Source organism: Lepidochelys kempii, chromosome 1, assembly GCF_965140285.1.
Source record: "Lepidochelys kempii isolate rLepKem1 chromosome 1, rLepKem1.hap1, whole genome shotgun sequence".
In the NCBI taxonomy this organism is placed as follows: Eukaryota; Metazoa; Chordata; order Testudines; family Cheloniidae; genus Lepidochelys; species Lepidochelys kempii.
The window spans coordinates 233631669-233652450 of NC_136380.1; the positions used below are offsets into that span (position 1 = coordinate 233631669).

The following is a 20782-nucleotide window of genomic DNA, read 5'->3' on the forward strand; positions in this document are numbered from 1 at the left end:
AAATACTTGGGTGGGGCAGAAGTCTCCCACAGTATTCTTCTCCAATGATGTAAATGGAAGGATCAAAGTGGAAAGAGAGTACGGTAGATGTTCCCAGTTTCCATACAACATTAGGGATATTTTTTCTTTATATGTATATTTTTTAAGTCTGCCAGGACTTGTCCCTTCCCTATTTTAGGGCTAGAGAAGAGCTAATCCTGCAGGAGGGCTGTAGGAATATCCAGGCAGTTACGGAATTGTATAGTGACAGAGATGGAAATCGTATTTATACTATTTTTTCTCCCCTTCAGCTACTCTTCAACTCCTAGCATGTAAGAATAGAGGATTTCAGGAGGCTCTCTGTGCAGACTAACCTCTCTCTCTATTAGGATGGTCTGCAGTGGAGCTAGGTTGTGAAGCATGGAAGGCTATGCATATTTGAGTCTAGACTGGACTCTTACCTATAGAACCATGGTATACCATATTAATTGCTTCCTGGTTATGAGGCTATAACTACAGCTGGAGCTAAAAACTCTAAGCCAAAGGATATGTTATTACCAAGTTAACAAGGAGTACATGCAGACTATTAGAGTGAAAGATGCTTTCTAACCTTCCACAGCTACACTCCAACTGGCTACTGCTCTCAGAAGTCCCTAATCCCTGAAATAATGAATCTGATTTGGGCAAATGAATGGGGAATTCTAAAGACATCAGCCATTCAGATCAGAGAGATTTACATATCTGCAATAAGGTGATTATATAAATCTCTGCTCTGATTGCCTCAGACAGAGTTCGGGGATTTTCATATTGATAAATAACCATGCACTCAAATCAAACCTCTTCAGTTATAGATCAGTAACCATTCTAGTTTAGTATGAACTGGATTTGACATAGAATGCTCCTTTTTGAGAGTTGTATAAACTTTACTTACAGGAGGGTTAATCTCATACAGCTCCTTGTTTTTTGCTATTGTATCATTTATTTTTTTTTGCATGTGAGAAATATGCTGTTCATAGGTGCCATCATTTGGAGTCTTCCCAGCAATCTGAATACCACCAGGGGGAGGTAAAGCTGTCAGATACACACCAGTGGCAGACTTCATTAAAAAAAAAAAAAAAAAGTCAGCAAGAAAACAAGAAAGATGTTCAAGAACAAAATATGCCCTCTAAAGTTTTATTTTCAATGTTTATTTTACTTCTACTGGTTTAAAATAGTTATAGTTTTCAATACTGCACAGGATTTTAATGTATTCACCAGTACAATTTGTATGTTTATGTCATGGCCTGCTACTGTAATAAATTAATCCATCTTTATTGTTTGTAGATTCAAAACAATACACCTTGCAGCATCTGAGGGAACTCTCCCTTATGGAAAATCTTGTTCCTTGATTCAAGAGCTCATCTTATATATGAACAGAAATCTCTACTCTTTTCTAAAGGTTTCATGTCCAAAAATTTGTGACTGGTAATCAATACAACAAAAAGTGTGCTAAATATTTATTTATTCAGTTTATCCTCAACTTTAATAGGAGTTACATTGATGTAGACCTTAGTATTAACTCATTTTGCATAAACAAGTTAGAAAATCAAAATTTCCCAGTATCAAGGACTTTAATTTGTCTTTACGGTCACAGATCAGTATATAAACTAGTCAGATTACTGAAGCATCTCTTTTGCTCATTATTCAAATGAAAAAACAGAAAATGAAAGGTTTTCTGGCTTATTTCATAAGAATTTCTACAGTGTGAAAGCCAGATAGATATTTACCAGAACCTTACAGGTTTTTTCAACAAACCAACTTAATAAAAAAAAGACTGAAATCACATCAGGACTAAGTTATTTCAACTGTTTTCTTAACAACATTCATATTTCTGACAAAGAACATCTGTCAAGACAGTAGTCTAAAAAAGGAAAACATGTTTCACCATACACATTTTCGCTTCTGAGGACAGGGAAAATGAGGTTCTCGCTTCACTACTATGGAGATTTGGAATGAATCTGAAGAGATAACCCGTAGGATCACCACATACACAGATAAAATCAGTTACTATGATCTTACCATTATCTCTTTCATCCTAAGTACACATTCAATCTGCTGAACATATCTGGGTATTGGATGCATTTGTATAATAAACTAGAATGTACACTGTTGAAGTTGCTGAAGCTGACACATGTGAGATACCCAGGCAAAGACAACTGGGACATGGTATCGCTGCCAATGCCCAAGGCATGCTCACAGAAACAAAGACTCCAGACTCAGAATCATTACAGTGTCATTAGTGCGATGCAGTGCCTACATCTACGTAACAGCTGAAGTAAGACAGAGAAACAAAAACATCAGGGAGTTCAGTAGGTCCTAACATACTCTTGACCCAGTGACGTGACTTATCAATGCCACTATCATCAGACATAGAATTAATGGAAGCTTTACACAGGCCAGGCCAGCAGTCGAAGACAGACAAGGATCAGAGGAGTCAAGGTTGAACCTCAACTCAGGCCTCAATCTGTGCTTCCTGGGAGACCACACAATTCAGTAAACTGCTGCTAACCACAAATGGAATTTTGCACCAACCGCACCAAGAACAGTGATGTCTAACCTTATAAAATGTTCTTCTAATTTCACAAAACCGTTGGTGTAAGTTTTGTATGATGGTAGAATTCTGGACAAATGGAGATATTTAAAAATTATAGTTTTATTAACAAGTGAGATGGTGGAAAGGAAGGAGACTGCCACCTTCTCACTGGCTCCAAACACCTTGATCCAAGATCAGACATGAGACATATCAGGCATCACTGTTCTTGAAAGAGTTGGTGCAAAATTCCATTGGTGCTTAGCAGCAGCTCAGCATATTGTTGGCTGGCCCACAAAGCACAGGTTGAGGCCTGAGTTGAGGTTCAACCTTGAATCCTCTGATCCTTGCCTGTTTTCGACTGCTGGCCTGGATAGCTTTGAGACTTCTATCAGCTGATATGTACTTAAAAAGGCTAGTGTTGGTGACGTCTCTTGGCACCCATTGGAGTTGGCTGACTCACACATTCAAAAACATGGCCTCTGAGGTCATCTGGGCCAACTTCTCATTGGAAGTGTTAATCAGGATGTAGACAGCTTGAGAGCCTCTACTCAGGGCCCATCTGTTCACTGAGATGTCTTGGCAGAGATAGAATAAAGCTTGGCTATCCCAACCCCACACATCACAGGCAGAGCAGAGATGCCAGTGGTGCAACATTTTATAATTAGGCCTGGAACACTTTCAACCTACTGATCATTACTTCTCTGCCATCAGAAAGCCAAAAAAAGGAGAGTATGGAATTAAAAACAAATACTATAAGGTATGTGTGTGCAGGGGATATTTATAAAATGTTAGTGAAAAATAAGAGAGTCTGGACAGCACAGTGGGTCTCCAAAATTCATTCTGGAATGTTTTTTTTTGTTTTTTTAAAAATCGTATTTTATTTTAAACTAAACAGAAAGCAGCATCAAATTCACTCTATGAAAAACAGTACATCGTAAGTCCAGTTAAAAGGGTTGAGTATCTTGTAGAGTTAAGCTAATGCAACACCACAATGCAGCTCCTTTAGAGTTAATAGTTAGATGGAAAGTAATAGAGGCATTAGAGGCCATCAGTATTACAATCAGAGGCAACAGGCTGGAGTGTTGTGGGTTCCTCTTTTTTACTAGCTGATAACCAAAGACTTACAAATACTCAGTGAGGGCAAATCCCATCTACCATGAACATGGAATGCAGTTTAAGGAGTCAAAACAGATCTTGACAGTAACCATTAAAGGAATTTATGTTTTTTCTACAGCATATGCCTATTGAGACATTTTGGGGGAAGCCTCCTGTACTTATGATACTTTCATCTACTACTTCAGTTTCAAGAGAGTCCAATCTATTTTGTCTGGTATTCAAGGCAAGTCTGTTCTGATCTATCAACAAGAAGGTGGCAGTCTCCTTTCTTTCCATCATCTCACTTGTTATAACTATAATTTTTAAATATCTCCATTTGCCCAGAATTCCATCATCATACAAAACCGGCACAAACAGTTTTGTGAAATTAGAAGAACAGAATATAACAGAATGAAGAATTCTAATTTATGCATTCAAAGTAACACTTACTGCCAAGCCCATCAGCATATTTTCACCCACTGTAATCTGAATCCTCAGACCGAACAGAGCATTCATTCCCTTCAATTTAAGTTTATTCATTAGCTGTGTGTGTACTTCATATTCCATAAATGGCAACAGATTACTGATGGATGTTGCATTTGCTTCAGCTTGAGCTTTCTTTTTTAGGCGACATAACCTGTTGATGGAAATTGTCACATACATAGAATTAGACTGTTTTAAGATTGTAAGCACTTTTAATTTTTAACCACTGATAAACTGTGTAAGTGATCAAAAGGAAATGTGCAGGCTTTTTATATCTGACAAACCATTCAAAGTTATTTTCTGGAATTAATTCTTTAAAAAAAAAAAATTCCATATTCTTAACCGTCAGTCAGCACATCATCAAATTGACCTTTTTTGGCTTTTAACAAATATTTGCTGTACATCTTTACCCTTAATTTCAGTCATATTTTAATAGGAAAATACCTTTTTAAACTAAAAAATGGAAACCTTGAACAAAAGTAACTTATAAAGCATGCACTTTAAAAAATATTAAGAAATATCCCTTATTAAAACAAATTATAAAAACTGGAAAGCATGGCTTTTGTCAATTCTTTTAATGAAATCATGTTTACTTCTAGTAAGCAAAATATACATAAAAATGTACTCAGAAGGCAAGGAATATGCTTCACCCACTATGCCAGTGTTTTTCAACGCTTTTTTCATTTGCAGACTCCTAAAAAATTTCAAATGGCAGTGTGGACCCCTTTGGAAATCTTAAACAGTCTGTGGACCGCCCTGGGGTTCACAGACCAGGGGCTTAAACCACTGTTCTATGGTAAGGACAACCTTTCCCAGATCCCTTAGACATAGTCCGAAGAACCTGAGGGTTCTGTGGATCACAGAAAACCACTTCATTATACCTTTACAATTATTGGAGAGGTAAGGTCAGTGAAGCAATATCTTTTATAGGACCAACTTCCGCTGGTGAAAGAGACAAGTTTCTTTCTTCAGAGCTGAAGAAGAGCTCTGCATAGCTCAAATGCTTGTCTTTTTCACAATAGAAGTTAGTCCAGTAAAAGATATTACCTCACCCATGTTGTCTCCCTCATATCCTGGGACCAACACAGTTATAACTCCACTTTAAAAATATTGTACTAACACCTAATATAACTACATAACTGGAGAAGTGCTAACATGGTAATTCCAAAATACACTGAGATGAAGTTTGACTACATTATACAAATATTTTATACTGGAAGTTGGTTCTGAATCTGAAAAGCAACCAATTCTGAGACACTTCTTTGTTGAGCTTTGAAATCATAACTAACATTGCTGAGGTAACCAGAGATGCTAATCCAGAGCGGTTAAAGAAATATTATAATTCCCACTAACTGTACAGTCGCACTTGATACAGGTATTCAGGCTCACTTTGTCGCAGCAAATATTGAAGAAGGTGACACCCAGCATTCTTTACTACCTCTGAATGTCCTTTCAAATTGATGAGAACAGTCTTCTCCTTCTTGCGGACTTCCAACATATCAAAGAGTTTCTTTGATTTCTTCCTCACTATGGACAATTCAGTATGCAGGGCTCCGTCAGTGAAGAAATTACTTACCTATAACTGGAAGTTCTTCAAGATGTGTGGTCCCTATCTGTGTTCCACAGAGGATTATATGCATGTGCCATGCATCCAGAGCTAGAGATTTTAAAAGAGGTAGTTTCCGTTAGTCCATGTATGCACCCTGGCTCCACCTCATGGTTTCATCTGAGGTGATAAAGGGTGAGGAGGACTGACTGTCTCGCAGAAGTAATAGCTACTAGAAAGGCAATCTTCATGGAGAGGAGAGAGAGAGAGCGCATGAGGCTCAAAGGGTGATTTTGTTAACATTGTGAGGACAAGGTTGAGGTCCCATTGGGGAGCGATGGGCTGAACAGGAGGCCCTTCATAGGAAGGCCTTTCCAAAACCTGGTAGTCAAGGGGTGAGTAAAGGAATGTCCTTCAACCAGGGGGGCGGAAGGTACTGACAGCAGCCATGTGCACCCCGATGGAGTTGAGCGCAAGGTCAGATGTCTTTAGGGAGAGGATATAGTCCAAAAGAAGAGGAATGTCCACATCCTCAGGGGCAAGACCCTTCCGCTGGGCCCATGAGGTGAAATACTTCCATTTGGCCCTATAGGATCGCCTTGTGGACGCCTTTCCATTATTTGAGAGGATGCCTTGTACTGCAGATGAACATTCCCACTTTAATGAAGGTGCTCATCCAAAAAACAGGCTCTGAGGTGAAGAGTTTGGGAATCAGGATGCCCAATACATCCACCTTGTTGCATGAGGAGTTCCAGGAAAAGTGGCAGTGGAAGTGGGGAGCACGCTGACATGCTGAGAACCAGGGGAAACCAGAACTGGTAAGGCCAGAATGGGGCAATCAGAATGACCGTTGCTCTCTTCCATCTGATCTTGTGTAGGACTTGTGGCAGGGAGGAAAGGTGTAATTGAGCTATCTGACCAGCAAAGGATTAGTGTGTCACCCTGGGAAAGGGCACCAAGTCCCCCAGAGCAGCACAGGGTGCATCTGCTATTGACATAGGAGGCAAAGAGGTACCTGGCTGGAGTCTTCCAGCAGTCGAAAATGCTAGTGACCAGTGTCACGGAGCTCCCATTCATGGTCAGTCACGAACTTTCTGCTGAGAGAGTCCACAATTACATTCTGAGTCCCAGGAAGGTATGCTGCTGCTAACAGGATCTTGTGGGTAAAGCCAGTCCCAAAGGTGAACTGCTTCTGCACAAAGCACAGGAAACCTTGTGCCCCATTTTCTGTTGATATAATAAATGGTGGTGGCATTATGAGGACAGGTTCTATCACTCCCCTTTGCAGCAGGGAGTCTACCTCTAGGGTGAAGATATGGTCATGAGAGTGGTCCCTGAAGCAAGGCCCGGGCAAGGGATGAGGATGAGGTTGCGTTTTGAACTCCATCATATAGCCATATCGAACGACATCCAGGATCCACTTGTCCGTTATCACACTTCAAGGTGGTAAAAAGAGTGATAGGTGCTCCCTGAAGGGAGTGAGTCGGGTGCAAGGCATGAGGCAGAGTGGTTGGCAGCTCTCTAATTGCACTCAAATACTGCTTCTGGGAAGACTGGGTATGAGATGCAGAAGGTTGTGCTGATGAACCTGAGGGGTGGGGTCGCTGGGTCTTCTGCTGTTTGCAAGGAAGCTCATAGGGCCACTAGAGGAAGAATTGGGGAACTCTAAATTGCTGCTTTGGAGCCAGGTAGAACTTGCACTTGGGTGCCAGTGTGTAGAAACTTAGTGATCGCACAGTGGCTCTGGAATCCTTGAGGGAATGAAGGGAGCCTTCTGGCTGAAGAGATAAGACTCATCGAAAGGAAGGTCCTCTATGATGGTCTGTACTTCCCTCGGGAAACCTGATGAATGCAGCCATAATTCCCTTTGCAAGATGATCCCTGTAGCCATCATACCCAAAGAAGCGTCCGATGCGTCCACCGCAGCCTCCAGTGTTGTCCTCGCAACCAGGTTCCCTCATCCAAGATAGCTGGGGAAGTTTGTCTGTGAAGTATGCCAATTTGCTATCGGTGAGGAAGATGTAGTTTGCAAATAGAGCCAGGTAATTTGAAATGCAAAACTGGCAGAGAAGAAAACCTTGTGACCCCCAAGGTCCAGGTGTTTGCCCTCTTTATCCACTGGGGTGGAACGTGAGTGTTGCTGATGGGCCCACTCCACTGCTGCCTGAATGACGAGAGAATTGGGGGGGGGGGGGAGGTGAGCGAAGAGAAAATCAGACCCCACTGGAGGCACATACTTCCTTTTCTCTGCCTCTTTGGGTGGGTGTGCAGGTAGCTGGAGTGTGCCAGACAGTCCGGGCTGTTTGAAGAATGGCATAATTGATTGGTAGGGCCACTCTGGCTGGTGCCGAGGCAGTAACATCTCAAGCAATTGGTGCAGCTTGTCTTGCACTTCCTCCAGTGGAATATGGAGGGAATCAACCACCCTACATAACAGTTCTTGGAATTGACGGTAGTCATCTGGGAGTGAGGAGGAAATTGAAGAACCGCTGTGTCCAGGGATAATGAGAGGAAGTGCTCCAGTTCTGGCGGAAGCATCTAAGTCGGACTAAGAGGTGCATACTCCAAAAGTTGTTTGGAATGCCTTCTCAATCAAGGATGGTTGAAGGGGCAAGAGTGGAGACTCCTCACAAGCGGGAACGTGGATACTGCAGCCACAACCCCCCAGTACAGCTATCCCAGTGGATGCTTTGGAGCATAGTACTAGTGACCCCAGTGCTGGGCAAAGAGAGAGTACTGCCACTGAGTTGGTAGGGCTGTGCGGTATTCACATCGGCAGTACGGGAGGGGCAGACCCTGAGCCCTGTCTGAGTTCTCCCACCCTGAGAAATCAGAGCTCAGTTCGAATGGCTGTGCCAGCAAAACCACAGGAGCCTCAGAGGAGTGGGCAGGAACACAGCCCGAAGGAGGCAAGTCTAAGGTTCGGGAGCGCAACCTCCAAAGACGCTACGGCATTTGAACACATGGAGATCTCACCTCAGCCAGCGCAAATAGTTCATGAGGCTCGGGGGCTGATTCGAGTTTCCCCAGTGTGAGCAGTAGGAGTTCCTCAGCTGGAACAGGAGCTCAGGACTGTCTTGGAACCAAAGATTCCCTTGACTTCAGCAGTACCAACCTGGAAGGAGTACGTGGCTCAGTGGATGGAAACGACATTCTGTGCAGCTTTTTATCATGTTTGTGTGCCTTGGAATGCGTTGCTTCTCCATGATGGGAACTCTTAAAGCAGTATTCTTTTCGGACCTGGAGGAAGAATTACTGCCATATTTATGTACATGCTTCCTTGTCTCACGGCTAGGACCTGACAAGTGGTCCACAGCACTGGTACCAGCAGAACTGAACTGGGAGATGCAGTAGGAAGTGCATTTTTAGATTGCTCAGGCTGACGTACGGGGGGGTTCCCCCCACCTGGATCTGACAGTGGCCTCATGGCAACCTCCATGAGGTGCTTCTTGAGGTGGAGAGCCTGGCCTTCCCAGTTACGGGCTGGGAAAGAGAGGCAAATACTGGACCAAGATGAAATGTGGGCTTCCCCCACGCAGTAAAGGCAGCGTTAGTGCTCATTGTTGACCGAGATTGAGAGAGGACACGAAGTGCATAATCCAGTACCCATGCATTGGTACTGGGGGCAGGTGGGCAACTGATGAAATGGCATCCCACAGTCCTTACAATCCTAAAACTACTACTACTACACTAAAAGCTACTACAAAAATAATAACTATGTACAGGAATAAAATTATTTTTTCTCAGTTTGTAGAAGTGCATCACAAGAGAGGAGAGAACAGAAGAGGCTTTGACTCAGACCATGCAGTGGTGAAAAGGAGCTAAGGGCACAGACGGTCCACCCTGCTCATTATCACCTTGGACGAAACCATGAGGCGGAGCATGGGCATGTACTCAGACCAACAGACATTACCACTTTCAAAATATCTGGCTCCGGATACATGGCACATACGTATAACCCTCAATGGAATACAACAGGGATCATCACTTGAAAAACCAGAACTTCCAGAACTAGCTACAGTCATCAAAAGGTTGCAATGACATTCCACTGACAAAGCAGAAAAGGACTGGCTTCTGTGCTACCTTGAAGCTTTTGATATTTTCAAATTCTTCTTCTTTTATCAGGATCTGACCAAATCTCTTGAGGGATAATCAGTAGAAGGGAAGTAGGTTTAGGAGGTGATGGTCTCCCCTTACAGATGCAGTATATATTGAAAAAACATCTCAGAGGAAGACACTTATGATGGCTGATGCCACATAGGCCAAACTACATAAAGGCTGAGAGGGGTAAGACTGCAGCGGCATCATAACAGAACTGCCACCAGAGAGAGGAGTCCAAAGTGAAAGACCGCATATTTAGGGTGATCTAGGGAACAAACATCCTAAGTCTTAGGTGAGTGAGAAAAGGATCATTTCATACCTAAGTCTGCATACCCAGGAATCAGAGGTCCACTAAGAAGAACCTAAAGATCCTGTTGTCCAATGCACTACTGGAAGGCACTCAACATTATGGTGATGAAGGTAATATAAGAACCTATACAGAATACGTCACATGAAACTGAGGCAAAGCCTTCCAACCCTTAGATCTGACTTCTGAAATGAAGGCATGAAGAATCAAAAGAGATTGCCTGCTTTGTCTGTTTAGATTGTAAACTCTTTAGGGCAGTGACTGCCACTTATTATGTGTGTCTATATAGCAGTCAGAGAACACTTCAGTCTCTCTGGTCACTCGATTTACAGACCTAAAAGTGGCAATATTACAACAAAAAAACTTCAAAAGCAGACTCCAACGAGAGACTGCTGAACTGGAATTAATTTGCAAACTGGACACCATTAAATTAGGCTTTACTAAAGACTGGGAGTGGATGTGTCATTACACAAAGTAAATCTATTTCCCCATGTTTATTTTTCCCCACTACTGTTCCTCACACGTTCTTGTCAACTGCTGGAAATGGCCCACCTTGATTATCACTACAAAAGGTTTTTTTCCCCCTCTCCTGCTGGTAATAGCTCACCTTACCTGATCACTCTTGTTACAGTGTGTATGGTAACACCCATTGTTTCATGTTCTCTGTGTATATAAAATCCTCCTACTGTATTTTCCACTGCATGCATCCGATGAAGTGAGCTGTAGTTCACAAAAGCTTATGCTCAAATAAATGTTAGTCTCTAAGGTGCCACAAGTACTCCTTTTCTTTTTTGCAACCAGTACAATGGGTCCCCAACCTGGCTTGAAATATCTAAGGACTACTGTAGTATCAATAAATTATTATTATGGTCTGCTTAGGCCAAAACATCCAAATTCTCTCAAAAGAATGTAGTCAGACTCAAGTAGCTCACAGAAGGAAGCTGCTGCAGCAGAGACAAACATGCTATCAATCATTAGAATTTCCACTTAAACTGACAGATTCCTCTACCTTTTATGGTACAATCAGCTCCATCCTACTAGCTTGATGACTGTGCTTAGATTCAAGATGTTTCTTAAAGGTGGAGCAGAAGAGAACCATACTCCTCATAAGCCTGTCCCACCTGAAATTTCATGCCCTTTAGTTTTTCTCCTAACAGGTATTTTGTGGCTGCTTCAGTTTCAAGGTATGGAAAATTTCAGTGTCCATCAGCAGAACTTACAAGACTTGTTAATTAGTGAGAGTTTACATCTATTCAAGGTAAACTTGAAAGGGTTAATAAAAGGGAAAACTGAGCACCCCTTCAGAAAGTGTTCTTCTCCAAGGCATTGGAAGTCCCTGATGTACTTGTATACTTATGTTTAGAAAGAAATAGGAAAGGAAATCCCACCCCTCTGACCAGACTATTATCTGCCCCACTATCCCTGGCTGAATTTGGCTCCATCACACATGCTACAGCTCAAGAAGCCCTGGAATAATATTAGAGTCACAACCTGTGAAATGAATCCATGCCAGCACAACTATGCTCACTACTGATGGAAATTATCAATGCCTCCTTCAGAAAAGCACACTTAAATTTCTTGAAAAATGCAATAGTTCACACAGTCCTCATGAAGCCAACACTAAACCCTAAAGATCTCTCCAACTTCCTATTCCTGGTCAAAATAATTGAGAAAGTAGTAACCACCAAGCTTAAACCACATCTCATATGTGTCAACATCTTGGATGCTCCCCTGAGGAGGGTTCAGACCATGGTACAGAACAGAATCTGCTCTACTGTCACTAAAAGATGATCTCATAGCCAGGGACACAGCTAAGACCTACATGCCCATACTGTTGGATCTCTCTGCCTTTCATTCAGTGGACCACAAAGTACTACTAGCATGTCTACATAACATAGCAGAAGTAGATGGTCCAGCACTACACTTGCTCCAATTGAGCCCACAAGGATCCATACTATCTCCTCTTCTCTTCAATATCTACATGAGACCACTAGAAGAGACAGTGAGATGCCATCATCAGGCTTAGAGTTGCCAACAATACGCTGATGACACTGAACTACGTATCTCATTCTCAATTGATTCTACCACCATTACTAAAAAGTTGTCAGCAAGTGTGTAAGAAATCAATTCTTGGATGAAAAGCAGCTGGTTCAAGCTGAATCCAGGAGAAACTGAAGCGCCGCTGGTCGGAAAGGGGAAATGCTTCCAAAAGCTGGTCCAAACACTGTCTCCAGCTTCCACTGAAGATGTCTAGTCTACGTTTCTCAATGTAGCATAAATACTCAGGGTCCCCTTTCACTCCTTGAAATGCTTGCATGACCAAGTAGTATCAGTTTCCAAAAATGCCAGCTTTCACTTCCAATTTGCCAGGAAGCTTCACCCCTTCCTCCTGAAGGAGGGCCTGACCACAGTAATCCATGCATTTTTCACTTCCAGGCTGGATTACTACAATTCACTATATCTAAAGCTGAATGTGAAGGCAATGTACAGGCTCCAGCTGGTACAGAATGCACCTGCCCATCTTACCCATGGTTCAGGCCACTATGACCTCTTCAAGCTTGTGCTCAAGTCCCTCCGTTGGCTTCCAGTTAGCTTCCAATGTCAGTTTAAGGCCTTATTCCTTATTTTCAAAACAATTACTAGACCAAGTCCCAGCTACATCAAAGACTGAATTTCAATCTATGAACCACCACAACAGCTCTGCTTTTCTGGGACAACATGGATCCCAAAGCCAAGGACGAAGCATGTGAGAGCTGAGGACAAAGTATTCTCTACTGAGCGGATCCAGCTCGGAGATCAGAAAAACCCAGAGTCTGACCATCTTTAGGAAAAAGTTGCAAAGACTTCCCCTTTAAGAAAGCCTTTCCACCACAAGTGATACAATTATAATACAATTCTCACTCCATGAAGTCCACCATGGACTTTTGTTATTGCAATTGATTTTATGTAGAAGGTGCTCAGATACAACAGTGATGGGCAGCCATATAAAAACTTAGATAAAATAGATATATTACCACCACATGATGCAAAATGTTGAATTTGAACTTAAATCAGAATTCCTTCTAGTCTGTCATAAAGATGATTAGCTTTGAACTCAACAGAAGTAGACAGGAATCTGCTTCGAAGCATGTAATAGCACTAATCTAAATTACTACTAGCTAGTGTGTCTCTCTCAAACACCTCCATCTTCCCCCTCACACACTAAAAACCTAAAGAGAAAGAAAAAAGGCAAACGATATCAGTCTTACACAGCAGTCTAAACTGAACAGTAGTTCTAAAACCTCTGTCTGTGGCAGCAGAAAAGGAACTGAAGGTAGTTGGAATCACAGAGCCTTACGTAGTCGTACACCAAATGCTCAGAGATGTAAAATAAGATATATGTGGTCATTATTTCTATATGGTTCTGAGACTTGCAACACTTAGGCAAACATTCGCCTCAAAAGAAGCATCTTCCATCTGACATTATGAAATTCATATACCCTAATGAATTAAACTTTACAGAAAATCAGAGATAGTAATGTATTTTTGTATTTCAGTTGAGGAAACTGAGGCACAGACAAGGTAAGTGACTTCTTCAAGATCACACAAGTTAAGGGAAGAGCCACCCATGTCATGACTCTCATTCCTGTTCTTTCGTCACATCCTCTACTTCTACTGACAGAAGCACACTAGGAGGAAGGCACAACATTATCAAATTATCACATAAATAAGCTAACCTCACTTTACAGCAACAATTACCTGGCGTAACAGGACTATAGGAGTTCCTCCTGGATCATCCTCACACCAACTCAGTAACTTTCCAGTGGTGCCCCTATTTGATTTATTATGGCTGAAGCTAACCGAATATGTCAAGGAATCTGCATTGGTGTATGTACGGTATATTCAGTAGTTAGAATGGCAAAACAATGAAAATTAAGTACTGTATAACTGAATAGGAAATTACAATATCATAACAAAATTAATATAAATCTAGGGACATTGAATCTGCCCTTCTCTCACATAATTTGTACTGCGCTATTACTGCATATGCGATTGTCTAAACAACACTGCTACATTTCTGGAAAGTAGTTTAGTACATCCGCCTGCGAAAGTTTTTACCAATATTAAGAACACGTGGAATCTTAAGTTTTAGTTACATCTTTTAGTACAATATCATAACCTATTTGCAAAGAACCACCCAAGATAATTAGTAATACTTTTAGGAACCTCTGACAAGAAATAATCATGGTATGATCTTGCATTCTCCAATATAATGGGGCTAAATGAAAAACGCTGTAGCAAAAATGTCTTTTCTGTTGCTATGTTTCACCTCAGTCATCATTTCAAAGGAGAATTTTGTTTTACATCTTAGTATGATTATGGGACCTCCATTCTGACCAAACCACCATAGAACCAGTCATGTGACCCACTCCACTGGGTCACTATTTTGAATTATTTTAACCTGAGCATATGAAGCATGTGCAACCTTAATTCTGCACTTGCAAGTATTTGCTCTCCATAGCCATGTGGGCTGAATACAATAATTTTAGTAGGTATTACAGCATAGCTGTTGGAACTAGGGGTACTGGGGCTGTAGCAACATCCCCTGGCTTGAAGTGGTTTCTATCATACATAGGATTTACAGTTTGGTTCAACAGCTCTCAGTATCCCCACTATACAAATTGTTCCAGCACCCCTGTCCTATACACTAGTGTAAGTAAAAAGCACAAAACTAAAGTTAATGACAGCACAACAGGAAAAAAACAAGTTCTCATTTAGCTGCCAGTTACTACACATAACTGAACATAAAATATAAAATTTGCTCTTTTGTTGAACTACAATAAGAGGAAAATTTCTAATGTTCTCCAGCACAGTAGTAAGAAAATTAATATTTTCACAGATACCTGGCTTGAATAAGACATCCTTTCCCAATAACCATCGCCTCTGCAGGCAGATCTATTGTTGTGAAAAGAACATCAGGAACCTTTTGCTTTCTGCAGTTGTAACAGTATGTGAGATGAGCAGGGAATGGCATGTTCAGTTCATCATATGGTATGTGGCAAAATCCACAACCTGGAGGTGAAGTTTCTTCTATCCTAAAAGTACATTTTGGAAAAGTATATTTAAAACATCTGTGCACTATCTTAACAAGAAATACTATGTTCATGTAGTATAAAACTGGCCTATACCATACAACTACATAAGCCACACATATGGAGTCAAATTCTGTTCTACTACATCTGTGCAACAGGTTAATAGGATTGCATCAATGTAACAGCAGAATTAGGTCACATGCTATTCTCTGAAACGATACATATAGTATCTGTGCAGCTAACAGTTATCCAGGGATCAAAAACCAACAGCATAAAATGGCCAGTGGTTATATTAGCCTAAGATATTATTGCAATAGCTTTAAGATCTAATTCTTGCTAGCTGCGTGTAATCTAGTATATCACACCTTTATAAAAGACTCTGCTGGGTAAATACGTACCAAATCTCTTACATGGACTATGTTTGAATAACGTATACAAAATTAAGCAGCAGAAATTAAATGTGCCAGTCATCCTACTGGAGAACAGTATAATACAGGTAGTCATTAAAAAGAAAGACCCATACAGAACTTCCCAAGCTACAACATTAAGAAAAACTCACTATTCACTTAACTGAAACAAAATATCTAGGCAGAATTGTTGCAAAAACACATGAAAGACTATAAACAATATAGTCTGAACAAATTATGATTTTGTAACATACTATGTAAGAGCCTCATTGTAAAATTTTGTCCTGCACAGTAATTTTTCTTCTCAAAGAACTCTGAGTAAAATTTTCAAAATAACTTAAGTGACTTAGGAACGTAAGTGCCATTGACTTTAAGAGAGATTTGGGCACTAAGGAGCCCAAGTCATTTTTGAAAATGAGACAGACTTTCTGTACATATTTCACATTTGGTTGCTTTAATGTCAGTCAGCTTTTATTATTGAAAATAAATGTGATTCTCCCTTTAAACAACACATTCAACAAGCTTATAAAATATATCATCAAAAACTGAATTTTTATTTTGTTTTAACATTAAAAACTTGACATTTCTTTCGATGTCAGCAGGGGAAGGAGAGGTTGAACAAGTGTATTAAAAGTTCTGTTGGGACAGAAAAAAAGCAAAGGAAGGGTTTTTTTTTTGTTTGTTTAAAGGGGTCAAAACTGCAGTTTCAAAGAACTGATCAACAAGTAGTATTTGCAGGGAAAAGTAATACTCAGTCTCTTCCGAATGAAATGAAAAAAGAAAAAGCTAAATATTGAGATAAAATTGTATCATTTTGCCATGATGCACTGTATCTTTTGGACTGACTAATCCCTAAGGATATATGATTATTATTGCAGTGAAGATACCGAAAAAGTCCTACTGACATGCAACAGTTTGCACATCTTGACTGCCTGCAAAATAATTATTTTGCAAGCCCCCCCAAAAAACACAAAGCTGACAGCCAAAAATTTGTGTTAGTTAGCCAATTCATTTTCTTTTCCATCAACCTTTATGATTTTGTTTATAATCTTCAGTTTAAACACGCATTTTTAAATGCTTGTCTTACTCACTTCTGTTTTACACTCAAAGCTATTTTATTTTCTATACAGCCATTGAACACAACAAAGACAATGGTCCACATACTACAGCCAAATCAAGATTTGGCTTATACAAATTATCATATGACTGTTACTTTTTTGTAGTGTGCTACAAAGGTAAGAAAGATACGTGAAGAGTGGCAAAGGAAAAGACTGAGTTATAATTCTGTGGTTAGTAGTCAAACATGTTACCTTATTCAGACTGTTAGAAATAAAAACAGAAAATCTAATTTGGTGCAGAGTTCCATTACTTCTGTTGTTGTTGTTAGTGAAAATCAGTAAAGTGGTTGGTCCCGCATCCTGCACTGTAACACTGTAACCTACCCTAATAGAGAAGAACTATCTTGGTTCTGAGGAAAAAAATCAACCTCTCCCTTCTCTGACCCTATGGAAAAGAAGCCAGGCTGCCATGACAACCTTTGTTCCAAACAGCCTTCCATGGTGCCATCCTGGAGAAACCTAGGGTTCAGTACAGCTGCTGTGCCAGACGCGGACAAAATACAGACCTCTTCACTATAAAAAGAAAAGAATTACAAAGAAGTGAATTCCTGATCTGGTGTTAAATATCTTTTTTTAAAAGCCATACATTTAAAAAGCTTGTTCAAAAGCCACAGTGAATTAAATATAACTGTTAACCTTAGTGGAATCATGGTACCAGTAATAACAATACCTAGCAAATTAACCAATTAATCCACACAAATAGTCTTTTGATGTATTACACCCATTTTAAATGGAGAGAAATGGATGCAGATAGATTAGAGACATGCCCAAAGCTACAAAGAGAATCAACGTAGGAGGTGGAATTTGAAAACAGGAATTCCTGGTTCCCACTTCTGTTCTCAGCCCACTAGATTACCCAGGAAATATAGATTTAAGAAAGTTTTTGGATTCTACAGATTAGAGTGCCTGGGAATGTTGCAGACAAGGTGTAGCTGTTTACCAAAGTTAAGGGTGGGAGCTGAGAACCCCCATCACCTGATATCATTCATTGTCAAAATGAAGTTACAAAGCAATACTGACAAGTTGCTTCTTGGTAACTCGGGATAAAAGACAGCAAAAAAAAAAAAAAAAAAAAAGTAAAATTTTAAAGTAAGAACAGTGTTAATCTAAGTGATATACTCTATTCTTGGTTTAAAAGTTAAACAGTTAAAGACCACACAACAGTTAATGTGTCTACAATTTTACACATGTTAGACAGTGAACCAAGCCTCTATGGGTAAACACTAAATCAAACCCATTATGCTGAAAAACAAAGAGATACCCTTCGTCCTTTCTTAGAATGAGAAATTTGTCTTATTTACCTGTAATTCTTCCTAATTTATTTTATTTACCTGTAATTCTTCCTCTTAACCCCCACCCCTCCAACACAGATACAGCATGTCTGGCAGGCCAATACTGTAAATACTCAAGTCCTTCCTGTTTAAGGCATGGAAACAGGTTGAAATGAAAATCAGCAGAGGACCCCTATCTAATTCTTCCACCATTAGTGAACAAGTATTATCAACTCAAAGTCCTACCAACGAAGTGTAAAATATACTATTAACTGATTTATGAATTTATGAATTTTATGAATTTATAAATTTATGAATAATATGTATTTATTCATACATTTTATTATGAATTATGTTAAGTATTAACAAAGAAAACATAATGGAACTGAACTACTCATATTATTTATCAGAAGACTAATCAAGATGAACAGATTTCCATTTTCACTACAAGCCCTACTTTACCACAGCATGGAGAATTTTACTCCCAAAGGCTGAATCTGAAGAAAAGGAAAGCTTGTGAAAGTTAAAGACGTTTGTTTCTTCAGCCAGCACACTAGTCCCCTTAGCACACAATGGGGCCACGGACCTGGTGGAAACTACCATGATGCTTTCAGATTGTCCATGTCTGCTCATCTTATATACTGCAGCAATGCTTGCATCCTGTTACCCATCTTGTGAAGGTGCTCTTTGGATGCCTTCTTCCTTTTGCAGCTTACCATTGTCACTGCAAATAGAGACTGATTTTCCATCTGGTTTTGTTCTTTAAGGGCAAAATCTTAAACATTGCTTATTCCTTCCGGCGGCTAGGATGGGATCAAATGGATGGTAGGATTACTTCTTGAGATCTATGCATCATCAGCAGGAAAGTCTAAGGACAGCTTCATCCATATAAATATACAATATAGTTCCTCTGTGGAGGGGATACTTAGTTCCAAGATCATCATAGCCAAGGCAACAGCTATTTGGAAGGTCAACTTAAGAGCCAGAACATAGAAAGATAGTTCAAATAGACCGTTGAGAAGAGTTTGTCAAACAATGCTGCAATGCTGCATCCATTAGACATGGATGAATAGGCAGGTTATAGAAGCACTGAGGCACATCTCAAAACCTACAAAAAGGATGTCAAAACATCACAAATATTTTGAGATTACTGGGGCTTGGGTCAGGCTTTAAAAAAAACAAAAACCAAAAAATACCTAACAGTAGAACTGTGGTGTTGACTTGAGTTGGGGGGAAAAAGAAAAACCCCAGCACAAGTGCTCATCTAAAAGTGCTCTTTCCTGTGCGACTTTTAATGAAAATGTTCAAACTTAGTCTAGCATTGAAAAATTCTTGTCAACTATCTTTATTCTCTGACCTAGTAATTGAACTGAAGTGAAAATTCTGACCCTGATGTTTTGAGGAGGTGAAAGTTTTAATTCTAGTCAACCCAGGTTCATAATTATCCAATTGAAAACCTCCACTTTGAGACTCTATTCTCCCTTGGTTTCTTTTTAGCTTTGTCACTTAGCTCTTACGTTTAGGATCCCTTTTAAATGTACTTTTATTTAGAGGTTTGGTTCTGCCATACTGAATAGCACTTGAGCCATCTCCACGTGTGTTTTGCTCCTATTCCTTTTCGCCTGCCCAATGATACTGCTTTAACAATGTGTGGAATTACTAATATATTTGTCTTGGACTAGGAAGACCACTTGAAACTGAGCCAGACAAGAGAGTCCTTGGTGCTTGAATGTCTAAGGAACCTAGGTAGACCTCTCAGCCCATCAAGCTCACATGTATCTGGTAATTTTCCCACTGTGGTATTATGAAGGTGATGCCAATCATCAGCTGTTTCTAATTTCCCTTGGGAGAAGGTGGGTCTCTTCTCCTTGATCCTCTGTAACTGATTCCACTTGAATATCCTGGTATTTGGCTGACAGCAGGATTTCTGTTCAGGTTACTTTCTGGAACTGGAGTGGGATGTGACCTTCAGTGGACTAGGGAGGCTGGAAATAGATACAAGGGTTCCATATTGTTCTCCCCAATGTTGTGATAAATCACTTAAATACAGAAGGTAGGTGAGATATTCTTACCCTTCAAAGTGTGGGATAAGTCAGTACAGTTCTGGCTTCTAGCTGAGATGGCTGTATGTTGTTATATTTTCAAATAAATAGGGCTACTCTGTTTCTGTGTCCCTTGAATTCCAGATGGATGGAGACAGCCTAGCAAAGCTATTGGAGCCATAGCAGTTGAACCTAACTTTTCCCTATGGCTCAATCTCTGAGAGGCCCACCTGTCTTTGCCATTTTGGGGAATGTTAGACTTGTGGAATGAAGCCACTACTATGGCCAGATTAATGTCTTTGTCCAGGAAAGTGCTGCTACTGTATCACAGGAGTGGAAAAATGCAATCCCTCAAATTTTGGCCCAAAAGGCTACACACATTATTTTCTCTGTGAGGTACTGGAGGAGAAAAATCATGGTCAGTACATCCCAAAGAGAGATTCAGGACAGGAACACTCAGCCAGCAGTACTCTGGCTCTAGGAGGCAAGATTATCTGGCTCAATTTACAAGCAATGCCTAGAGAAAGACCCCCTGCTTCCATGCCTTAAAAGTGTGTTTTACTTCTGAACTATCAATCATTCCTTGACAATAAAGTATAACTATAAAACATATTTAAGTAAAATGTCCAGGCATTCTAGCAGATAAGATTTAGTGAACTTGAGAATTAGACAAGTTAATGTTAACTGTCAAAAGCAAATACGTAGATTTAAAGTCTAGCAGTAGCATGCTAAGGAATAGTTATGACAATGGCTACAGAATTAATTCTGAAAAACATGTGAAGACACAGC

General features: G+C 40.2%; 1 protein-coding gene across 20 annotated transcripts in view; it reads right to left on the bottom strand.

Annotated features, from left to right (window-relative positions):
• The window catches only part of C2CD5 (C2 calcium dependent domain containing 5), a 134497-nt gene that overhangs the window by 37572 nt on the left and 76143 nt on the right, over window positions 1-20782 (bottom strand). For 12 of the 20 annotated variants that reach the window (XM_073318114.2, XM_073318141.2, XM_073318218.2 and 9 more), the window contains 4 exons: window positions 17098-17193; window positions 14967-15158; window positions 4097-4283; window positions 911-1075 (listed from right to left, as the gene is read on the bottom strand). In XM_073318114.2, coding sequence (XP_073174215.2) covers window positions 911-1075; window positions 4097-4283; window positions 14967-15158; window positions 17098-17193 — 640 coding nt within the window. Of the gene's footprint in view, window positions 1-910; window positions 1076-4096; window positions 4284-14966; window positions 15159-17004; window positions 17194-20782 lie in introns of all 20 variants that reach the window. The other 8 variants (XM_073318152.2, XM_073318106.2, XM_073318132.2 and 5 more) reach the window with 1 other exon arrangement.